The sequence below is a fragment of the Ochotona curzoniae genome, unplaced genomic scaffold (assembly GCF_017591425.1).
Source record: "Ochotona curzoniae isolate NIBS_2020 unplaced genomic scaffold, NIBS_Ocur_1.0 scaffold_4506, whole genome shotgun sequence".
In the NCBI taxonomy this organism is placed as follows: domain Eukaryota; kingdom Metazoa; phylum Chordata; class Mammalia; order Lagomorpha; family Ochotonidae; genus Ochotona; species Ochotona curzoniae.
Window position 1 is genome coordinate 71901894 of NW_024467119.1, and position 12001 is coordinate 71913894.

General features: G+C 38.1%; 1 protein-coding gene across 1 annotated transcript in view; it reads left to right on the plus strand.

The window, feature by feature from the left end:
* Nucleotides 1–12001, plus strand: part of LOC121147410 (hedgehog interacting protein) — an 88882-nt gene that overhangs the window by 4508 nt on the left and 72373 nt on the right. The window contains exons 2-4 of the mRNA XM_040967259.1: nucleotides 2077–2269; nucleotides 9700–9856; nucleotides 10618–10819. Coding sequence (XP_040823193.1) covers nucleotides 2077–2269; nucleotides 9700–9856; nucleotides 10618–10819 — 552 coding nt within the window. The remainder of the gene's footprint in view (nucleotides 1–2076; nucleotides 2270–9699; nucleotides 9857–10617; nucleotides 10820–12001) is intronic.

Genomic DNA, 12001 nt, shown 5'->3' on the forward strand with positions numbered 1-12001 from the left:
CACATAGGCAAAAAAGAAGAAATTACCCTGTACACACCCTTATTCTTCTGTCTAAAGCAGGTTTGCAGCTTGAGCTGAGTCAGTTTAATTGACTTCAGCAAGACTATGGGTTGACTGAGAGCAAAGCCAGAATGATGGCTCTATCTATCTTCAAATAGGTATTTACACCGCAGACCTCACACAGAGTGAAATGTTGCCATCCTGCTGGGCCGGAACAGCTTGAAGCTTCACAAAGAATAATATTATACTTGATTTCAGATAATTTATTGAATCCTATTTCTGAAACTTTTGATGAGAGACCTTGTGGCCAGGAAACATTCCAAAAATTGTAAAAGACAAAATTCTTGAGGCACTAAACATCAGACCCTTGCTGGGTGGCAGCTGGGAGAAGTACACGGGGATCATTTTGTTTCAGCTATTGAAAAAAAAAAAAGAAAGAAAGTAAAGGAAGTAGGCCTATTCTCCATAAAATCACACGTAATGACATTCCAGTTTTTTAGCCAGCAGGAGCAATCGCTTCGGCATCCAGCAGTTGTCCTATTAATGCCATGCTCCATGATAAACAAACAGAACCAAGTGGAACACCACTAATATTGAACAGATCTGGACAATAAGGACATTTAAAACTTTCTTGGAATGCAAATTCTAAGTGTCCGATGTGTGTTTTCTTTTAGAAAACTAACCACCTAAGCAATTGTTGTTGGAATAAATTGATAAAACTAAAAGGGTAAATAATTGTGATGAAAAATAACTTCTGAACTCCATGCTTACAATACATCATATATGTGTGTATATGTATATGTCATACACACATATGTATATTATCCAAACTAGGATAATTTTCTTTTGGACTCTTAAGCGCTCATGCCAACATTTCAGTGTTGTTGAATTTAGTTCTAATTCGAATAACTCCTTACAACTTTCCTCTTTCAGATTCAAACCTTGAGGGGTACCTAGAATATAATGACTCTAGAAAGAGAAGCCACACAGCTTACTCAGTCAGAACCTCAACTTGTGAACCTAGACTTTAGCATGTCCATTTTAGTTCATGGTTTTCAAGAAATAATTAAGTTTAGTTAGATGAGTTAGGGAAAAGTAGAAAATGCAATCAATCCCACAGTAGTATTTTTTGATATGAAAAATCGATGCTTGATTTTGTACTCATTTTCATGTCTCAAATTCTGTGCTGATGTTAATGTTTCCATTTCTTAAAGGAGGTACAGAATTCACTTTTTTACAGTCATGTGAGAGACCAAGACACCTATCTTATCTTCTAACTATTAACCCCAGTGAATTAATGCTTCCCAATTTGGTCTTACTGACATAAAAGATATCATCATGAGAATAGTGATAAAAGTATGCCTTTCCAACTAAAATTCATTAACCACTATACAAAAGCACTTTTATTAAACTCTTGTGTTTATTTGTGCATGTAACATACCTGAGGAGCTAGTTAGAAAGTTTTTTCTGGCTATGATATAACAGTATTAAAGACTGGCTATAAACCAGTTTGATTCTGTTTCGGATGTTTTTATAGAACATGAAGGGTAGTTTAGAAAACTTTTCCCATACAGTTCTTAGATTGGAAATTAATCAAACTTTTTAAAAAAGTGTATTAAGGTTAATGTTGAGACTGTCATACTTAGGATTTCAAGAATGAAACTGATATGTTTCTTCCTAAGTCCCAAATAAGTTCTGGGTTTTAAAAAGTCTGCTTTACATGCATTTGAAGAAAGGTATTGGAAGTTTTAAAGGTAAAGCTCACGCAATTTACGCTTTAGACAGAAGGAAGTGAGAAAGCATTGAATTGCCATTGTCTTTTTACCTTTTCACACCTGTTAGCGGAACAGACTGATTTGCAAGGGCAAGAAGCACTTCAAGAGTTCCTGCCTTTTGTTGTCCCAGTCCAGTCTCAGGGACTGTACTGTTATCGTTATAAAGGCATTCTGTATCGTGACACAATTATATTTTTCAGAAAACTTATTGGCTAAATTAAACTTTTCTACTTACCGGTGGGCAAAAATAATCAGCATCACATAACTGAAAAGACATTTGTTTTTGACTTATGGCTTTCAGATATTTTCTGTGACCAACAACACAGAATGTGGGAAGCTGCTGGACGAGATCAAGTGTGCACTTTGCTCTCCACATGCTCAGAGCCTGTTCCACTCACCTGAGCGAGAAGTCTTGGAAAGAGACCTTGTCCTTCCCCTGCTCTGCAAAGACTATTGCAAAGAGTTCTTTTACACTTGCCGAGGCCATCTTCCAGGTAAATCTGTGCAGAAACACAATGACTACTACTAAGTACCTTTGTGGAACATGCATCCTTAAATCTTGTTTACTAGAAGTTTCTGTTTGGGTTTTTGTTTTCTCACCATGTAGCTCACCTTTTAAAGTCTCTACTTTCCTTCCTTGGTAACCTTGCCAGATTCACATGTTTTATTGCTATGGAAAGGAATATTGTGATCTCAGTCTACCAGTACTAGCTTTGTGGAACTGTGTTTGGTTTCTTGTGAAGCTGATGACACAGTGGGTTGGCTATCTTTTAAAGATTTTGCATTCTCAGTACAAATTTCTTGCTGGAATCCTCTGTCCTCATTAGCATCAACAGCAAGGCAACCTGTTGCTACATAATTGCAAAATTTCCAGTGACTTCCAAGATCACTGCCTTAAGAGCTTACATAAAATGATTAATTTGCTGCTCCAGAACCTTATGAGGTCAATCGGGACAGTGGAGTCCAACCCATCTGAGGAAGAGAAAAGCTGAGCTGCAGGAGAAGCAGAATCCTTCAGTCACACTTGAACAATGATAAATACAGGAAGTTCATATGCACACAGTGTCATCAATATACTGGTCAGAGTTGCATTTCAAACTCTAAACTAGTATCAGTTCCTAGACATTGATAAAGTTTATCATGAAGTTTGCAAACTCTATTGTTATTGCTTTAGCTGAAAGACTCAGCAAAGAAGAAGGAAAGAATTTGATGAGACAAATTCTGTTTCACTAGGCAGTCAGATATAAACAAATCTTCTGAAGTTAGAGTTTACAAACTTAAATGATATTTAAGAACAGGGAAAACTTTAAAAGCCATAGAATGCACTTGAGAGATTTTTTAAAACTTGTTTAAAAAAAAACTTAGAATTATCATAATAACCTAAGATAACATTTTGGCTACAGTTGCATGTTCCATTTGGTATAGCATAACACGTATCTAAAAAACTTCAATGTGAAATATTATTATTGTCTTTATACACTATATTCATGTGTCTAAGACTTTGGTTAAGGCAGCTATTTCTTCCCCTTTATTACATTTCCCAAAGCAGAGTAGGTCATGGTTACCCAGATGGCCTGCAAAGAGGAGATAACAGATAAGATAGCATAAAGGTTTGCTGCAAATTTCAACTCTGTCTTTACAGTTTAGCATTTCCATTTACCTCTATCTCCTTTAGATAACATACAACATGCTAGATTTGGGTACTCATCTTTGGGGATCTTTATCTGTTTGAAGTTATTTTAACTTGTGAGACAAAACCCCCAGAGGATGCAGTATGCGTTGAAGGAGAGCCAATAGCTCAGAGGCAAAACTACAAGCACCTCACTCCCCAGATCAACATATGTGGTGACGAATGACAAATTTATTTTTCCACAAAGTTTGTATATATGTAAAACTGCTGAAGTGCATCAAGATGTCAAGTGCTTTTGGTGACCACCCAGGCTGCCCTGAAAGATAACCAGATGAAAGCTACACTCCAGAGGTGGACGGAGTGGCAAGGCTGCTTTCTGGAGGCTTGGGAAGACTTCGGAGACAAGCGAAGGGCACTGCCCCTGCATGTGTCAGATGTTAATAATCACTCTGAAGACTTGTCCCCAAAGTGAGCTGGAACAGCCTGTTCTTTGCCTGTTGCTTAAGTGAATTGATTTGTTAGCCAGACTGCTCCTTGGCGGGCAGATTGCCATGTCTTGAAGTGTGATGGGTAAAATGATAATCCTGGCATTAGCACCTGCCCCCATCACAGCCTGGTCTTTACATTTGTACAACACTGCATTTTCAGAAATTGCTAGGAGAGCAAATTTGTGAGTTTCACCTTCTGCGGTTTGTGTGATGATATGGTTTACTTTTCTCTGAAGTTCCAGATTATGGAAAAACAGCTACTTGGTTATGCTCTTTTATAAAAAAAAAAACTGGTCAACAGATTTGACTGTTCATGAGAGCTTCATCTTTCCACAAATTGAAAATTTGTGAGGAAGGTTCCGTAAGGGATGTCTTCTGCTAAAAGAAGACCAATGATGATAGGGATTATTAGAGAGAAAACAACACTGAGACAGCTTCATGCTTTTTCCTATTGCCAGGAACATGAAGAAACAAATATGAAAAGGGATAAAGCCCTTGCTTGCACCTTCATGGCTTTCAGAGAGCAGCCACTTTAGAATACAGTTTGAGGGCCCGGTGCGATGGTGCAGTGGTTAAGGTCCTCGCCTTGCATGCCCAGGATCCCATATGGGCGCCAGTTCTAATCCCGGCAGCCCCTCTTCCCATCCAGCTTCCTGCTTGTGGCCTGGGAAAGCAGTCGAGGATGGCCCAAAGCTTTGGGACCCTGCACCCATGTGGGAGACCCCGAAGAGGTTCCTGGCTTCAGATCAGCATATTGACCGTTGCGCTCACTTGGGGAGTGAATCATCGGATGGAAGATCTTCCTCTCTGTCTCTCCTCTCTGTATATCCACCTTTCTAATAAAAATAAAATAAATCTTAAAAAAAAAAAAGAATACAGTTTGAACAATCCTTGTTTGAAGATGCAAAAGAGGGCTCTGAAATCCAAAACTTTGTGAGTCCAAAAATGATGCTCAAAACCTTTTTGATTTTGTAGCACTTTAGATTTCAGATTTTAGACTTGGAATGCTGCTAAATGAGAGTTCTTTAAAAAGCAGTTCATGGACAGTGGAATTTTGAAAATAAGTTACTTTAATTCTTATACTTTTTCATAATTTGCATTTTAACCAACATTTTTTGAAGACACTTCATATATAGGGATTGGGTCCATATGGTTTTTGTAGTGCCCTAGCATACCTGAAGGATAGCTGCCTTCTAGAAGTATTGATTTAAAAAGTCATGATCTGATTATTCTCCAGAAAATGAGAAAAAAAATTAAAAAGTAAACATACACTAGAGCTGTAGTAATTTTATGATTTCCCAGTGTGATTTTGTTTGGGAAGATCAATTTTTAAATTTTCTAAAAATTCCCCAGACTGCATTAAAAAATTACAGGAACTCTGCTCAACCCGAACAGTCTTCTGCTCAAATAAGCAGGATGAGGTACCTTCCTACTCACTAAAATACATTCTGCAGAAAACATAGCAGTGGGTAGCTGTGGGCCTCCTTCCTAACATCTCTTTGTTAGTTAGTTATTTAAAACAGTTTAGAGTTCTAGTTCATACGTTATTATGATATTACGCACAGCTTATTCCTGCAACCTGGTTCTTTACCGTGAGCTGAAAACACCAAACGCAACGAGGTATCTTAGGTTTATTCCAGCGGGGCAGAAACGAGGTGGTGGTGGTAGAGATCAGCGGGGAGGAAAAAAGGGGAAAAGGGAGAAAAAAGGCGAGATGGAGGTACTTGAGGTCCCCTTATGTTCAGGTAGGCCTGCAAGGTGTGTGGGGGTGGGGGGCGGGCAGGATTAGGAGGGATTGAGAGCAGGCCCCATGGGATTGTGGGTGAATACTTAGGGATGATTGGTGAGTGGGCGGGGTTGGGGAAGGGGCTGGAAGATTGGGGGTGGGATTCTCAGATGGAATGCCGGGTGATTGGTGGATGGCTAGACTGGCACGAATTTCTTTAGCTGTGAGGAAGAGGAAGTGGCGCTGGGTCCAGGGTGGGATATATGAATAACTCCTGGCACTTTTACCATTATGATTTTATCACTTTCAGGCTATCATCTCCTCAGGGGTAGGTTATTGTGGTATGAAATGTGTGCATACAATTAGTTCAGTTGGTTTAATCCTGTTGCTAATGAGGCCAAGGTCATGGATTTGATTCCACTGGTTTTCTCTGATTCAGTGTAAGACCTAGCCCTGTCAGCTCTCTTACACATGTATTTTATTAGCCCAAGGATAACACACCAGAGGGAATGGATGGGTACCACGGAATATACTGGCCTCTGCTAAGAAATGGTCTCAAGTGACCTTTCTCTTTTTTTTTCTCTATCACAATTAGCAGCATGTAGAAGAGGAAAAATAACTTTGCTGCAACACATGCTGAAAGAAATGCGGGAACTCTGAATTCTCCACATGCAGTACTTGTTTTACAACAGGCTTTTTATAAGGTGCTTTGTGTTATAACAGGACTGAACTCAAAAGACAGGAGATGGTTATAAGTCCTGGATCATTGATCACTAATCAGGAATCTTAAAAAAAAAAAAAAAACGCAGCTGCTGGAATACGCAATGTGTCTTCATCATAAGTAGACCTGACCATGGTATTATGTGCCAGATAATCCAAAGATGCCGTTTTAGGAAAAGGCTGCTCAGTGCGTTCTTCCAAACACAGGGCTACCAAGAAGTGTACTGTATGTTCCCTGGAGGTCGCTGTTAACCCAGTGTCCTAAAGCTAGATCCATGGGGGTGTGTCGCAGTAAGATTACCTTATTCATCATTGTCCACAACACATTGGGTCATTTAAGGAAGACACTAATAAAAAGGTATTAGACCTCACCATTCAAATATCAACAGCATAATAAAATGCTCCTTTTTTGAATGTGAAAATCTTCTGAGCTGGTTCCATTCTTCACACTTAGATTATTTCTGTTGAGATTTTATAAGATAGTAGGAGTAATCATTATTAGCATTCTGTGTTCAATTGGTCAAAAAAGCATGAAACCTCTGGGTGTTTATAGAAGAGTTTATGAATATGTCCTCATGCTTATTCTATTGGAAAATGGTTTCTCATTTACTCTTTTTTGTTCTCATTTCAAGTCCTTATAAAATAGATTAAGCCATCAGTATTGTCCATAGTATCAGTTTCCAGACTGTAATGCCACAGCACACAGATTTTTTTTAATAGAAAGCAAACTTGAAATTCCTTTTTAATTCCATTTTGAAATGTTTCTATTACCCTGCAGGCAAGCAGCACATGAGGAAAAAACTCTCACACATTCTGTTATAAATATATCCATATTATGACAGTCTTTTTGCATGTGCAATATTGACTTGTCTCCAAAATAATATCTAGCACAAAAGTGTGCAAAAATTTTGTTGAACCAATTCAGTTTTCCCTCTTTTCTTTTTATCTCAAGCACACTTCTTTCACACTCCCACAAGTTTTCATTTGACTCTCTAGCCCCTAGTGAATGGAGAAGAAAAATGATCTATAACTGACAGTGAATTGCAGATCAGTAAATGCTGGTAGGTCTTCTTTTTTCTCCCCAGCTTCTCGTCTTTCAATTTTTTTCAAAGGAAGATCACCATCCATATTCCTTTCCCCTTCCGTGGAGTGCCCCTCGCAGCTGCTGCTCCACACACAAACTCTCCCCAGGTTATCTGGCTTTCTTATCTGGTTCCCAAAGACAACACCCCTACCTGTAATCCCACCTGCAATTGACCTTGAATTGCCAGTCTCAGAAATGAAGGGCTGACATATTTCACCCAAAAGTTAAGTCAAAATGTACATCCAGCTTTGACTGTTTAAAACCCTCATATTGTAAGATTTGTTTTGGGTTTGAGGGGACTTAGGTCAAGCTCACACAAAACAAACTTTCAGTGGCCAGTGTTTTGGCACAGCAGGTGAAGCTGCCTACCTTACCACTCTGCACTGGTTTGTGTCCCAGCTGCTCCACTTGTGATCTAGCTCCTTGCTAATGGCCTGGGAAAGAAGGGGAAAATGATTCAAGTGTCTGGGCCTCTGCCACCCATATAGGAAACCCAGATGAAGCTCCTGGCTCCAACCTTCAGCCTGGCCCAGCGTTGGCTGTTGTGTTTATCTCAGAAACGAACCAGTGGATGGAATCAATCTCTTTCCATCTCCCCCTCCAACCGCTGCTTACTTTCAAGTAAATAAATCTCAAAAAAAGAAAGAAGGTAAACTTTCAGTGATCTTCATGCTCAATCGATAAGCTTCCTTTGGCAGATTACAAATTTGTATTCAGGACTGTGCAGTGCTTAAATATGCATCCCATATTGTAGTCCCTAGGTTCGAGTCCCGGCTCCATCTCTGATCTAGCTTCCTGCTAATGTGTGCCCCAGGAGGCAGCAGGTAGTGGCTGAAGACCTGGATCCCTTTCCAACTCCAAGAGAAACCCAGGCTTTGACTTCCCAATTGTCAGCTTTGACCTGGCCCAGTCATGGCTGTTGCTTGTATTTGGGGAGCCAACCAGCAAGATGGAAGATAGCTCTATCTCCTTTCTATCTGTCTCTCTCTTCTCTCCTTGGAGAGGTAAATAGATAGATAGATAGATAGATAGATAGATAGATAGATAGATAGATAAATAAAATTCCTGCTAAACCTGAATTTGTTGTATTACTGTCAACTAAGTTACCCAGTGTCTTTATCACAAATCTGATAGGATGTGATACTCTAAGGCATTAGGTAAAAACCAGAACTTAAAATGTGATTAAAGGCATGAGACCAGGAGCAGAAATACAGGAGCTGATGATTGCAGTCTGTGGTCTATTTCTGTGCTGGTAACAACATCATGTTTCAAAAGCAGAAGTCAGAAGATGGAAATGAATCTTATCAACAGAACCCCCCAAAACCAATATCTTATTATCACAAATTAAGATGCTTTTCTATGGTAAAGTTCTTTTGTACCTTGTTCAAAAATAGTTGATACTTATCTGATAAAAATTCATTATTTTTATGAAAAAAAATCTTTCAGTAAAGCTTTTAAATGTTTGTTTAGACTTGGTAGTATGTCATCTTTTCTGCTTGAGAAGAGAGAAGGAATATCTTGAATATTTTTGTTCCAAAATGATCTTTATCACCTGTGAGGTACAGAAAAAGAGTCTACGTATTTGAAAATAGAGCCTCTATCATTAGCGTCAGTTCATTGCATGGTCATTGTACAGTGAGTCAGTCACTTTCCACAGTCTATAATGACTGTGTGATATCTATTAGACTAATTATTTCATCATCAGTGAGCAACAGCACAGCAAGACTTACAGAAGGGTGAGCTGATGCCTTATGGCATGTCTCTTTAGAGTGTATGTTCCTTTCAAGAGGTCTTGTAGAAAGAAATACAGAACACTAGGTGAGAAACATTCACAAGTGTGATGTATGGTGACTGAGGAAGCTGGAACACAAGCAATACACTAGCAAGGTTAATTCTAGATTTTCCTTAAATGTATCTCATACAAACCTTTCAGATATCCAGCACAAAAAATTACTTCAGTTATCTTGAAGCTCTTGAATTCTAGCTAGAGAAGAAATCTGATTGCCAATCCCTCTTTTTGTGTAGTTTTTCCCTGGAATATTCATATCGTTTCTAAAAATCCCTCTTCCCCATAATGTACAAGTTTTTCCAATATTCACTGAAGTTCATTATTAAAAAGAAAGCTATGCCTGGGTTGTAAATATTTTTGCACCCAAATAAACATCTTTGAATTCTGTTTCCCATGAATTTCTTAAAGCCCCCTTATATCCTTTAAATGAGGTGGTCTTACTATGGCATTAAATGTTCTAATTATGCATTTTACATTGCTTTTGAAGGTTTCCTTCAAACAACTGCTGATGAGTTTTGCTATTACTATGCAAGAAAAGATGGCGGGTTGTGCTTTCCAGATTTTCCAAGAAAACAAATCAGAGGACCGGCATCTAACTACTTGGACCAAATGGAAGAATATGACAAAGTGGAAGAGATTAGCAGGTTCATAAAGATAAATACTCCTTAATTTAAAAAAATAAAAGCCCAACTGACAAATCTTGTGGTTTTGTGAATCTACTGTCTGTGCTTGTACTCAGTTGCTCTATCCTCCAGATGTCAATTTTTTTTTCTTTTTGGTAGTTGCCTTATTACATTTTTTTTTTGGTACTTTGCTTCTCTGAAATCATAACTTAAATGCTTTTAATACTTAGACTACTAATCTTCTGTTATGAGCTTGGCTCCTCTATGATTCATCTGAATTTTATGGGAATAGTTTTAACCGTGAATTTTATGATTGTTTTAGCTTATGGGTCTGTGGGAATACTCAGCACAATTATTATTAGCAAATCCGATTTTTATAAATAGACCTTAGAACTTTCTCTGTGAGTGCCTTTTTGCAAGATTTAATTATTGTGAGTAAGAGCTAATTTTAATTATAGTTAGTGAAAGATGAGATAATGAGATAATGAAATGTTAAAATGCATGTTTTGAGTCTTGCTTTTACATTCTGACAGAAGGCTGTTTTGTTGTTTTTCAGTGAAAAGAGTTTAAAGAATCCTGAAATCGAATTGTGACCATTGGGTCACCTATACTTCATGATTCTCAAAAGGAATTATATTAATTTAGATAATATATATAATATTAAGGCATATATGTATGTATATTTGATTCCTAAAGGGGTTACATTATAAAAAGGATGCCAAGTATATTTCTTACCTCCTGCATCTCAAGAAAAGCTTACTGATTTTCTTTCATTTGTTTAGAAAGCACAAACACAACTGCTTCTGCATTCAGGAGGTTGTGAGTGGGCTGCGACAGCCTGTGGGTGCCTTGCACAGCGGGGATGGCTCACATCGCCTCTTCATTCTGGAAAGAGAAGGATACGTGAAGATACTGACCCCCGAAGGAGACATTTTCAAGGAGCCTTATTTGGACATTCACAAACTTGTTCAAAGTGGAATAAAGGTTGGCCTTTTACATTTTATTGATCATTGCTCTGGCTATGGTGATTTTATTTTAGTGTTATCTCCATCTCTGATTGTATGTCCTTGTAATAAAAGGGAAAAAATTGAAGGCAGAAACAAATAGGGCACATAACGGAACAATAATTATGGCAGCTGAATCAAGGCAATGAATTTACATTTTTACGGTTTTTGCTGACTGTTGAGCAATGCAATCAGATTAGTATTTTGACATGCTTCCCTTTGTAGTGTTTACATTTAAACCAATTTTTAGCTTTATAAAATACATGTTTAAATCTTGTTAATGGGCTCAGTGCTTAAGACTGTTTGACAACATTTGCTAATGAAAACCAATAATCTTTGGGTTATTTTGGTCATTGCAAATTATTCTTGTATGATATCTGTTTTTGAGTGTCTGGCATAGAAAAAGGGTAAGCACTATTGTTTACAGGTAAGTCATATATTTTCATCTATAATTAGTCATTTATAGCACAGAAGATTATAGCCTTCTTTCCCATTTCTTTCATTTGAATTCTCTTATCAAATCATTTAGATATATACATTACATTGCCAAGTGTGTTGCTCTACAAAAGTAAAATGTGGCAACATTAGCCATAGCAACGTCTAAAGTAATTAGTACCATTTTAAAATTGAGGTTCATTCAACAGCTCACGGCTATTTTAGGAATGAAACAAATTAACAGTATTATTTGGGAAGAACTAGTCATCCTTCTCATTTCTTCACTGGAAGAAAACACCAAAGGAAGGAAGAGAGGAAGAGTCTGCTCACGCAGAAGTGAATTCCTTCCTGTTTTGCTGGGCTCTGCTCAAAGGTGAGAATGTCAAAACATGAAGAAACTTATCAGAAGAACAATAGCCCTATTCCTGATAGTGGGTCAGTGTCCACCAGTAAAATGCTTAGGGGGAGCCAGACAAGGTACAGATAATGCTGGCTAGCTGGGACCCTGTGCCCTCAAGCTCAGGCTGCAATGGCATCCCCAGGACACGTTGCATAAGGAGAAGTAAACCTTTCAAGGAAAAAGAACTGAAGTGCTTAGATGATTTGGATTCTTTTGAATTCAGTAGTGTCAACCTTGTCAGTGAAACTTCTCATTAGCATTCATAGCCAGTGATCAAAAGTTTCTCTTGAAATGAATCATCACTGGTTTGCACATCAGTGTGAATAA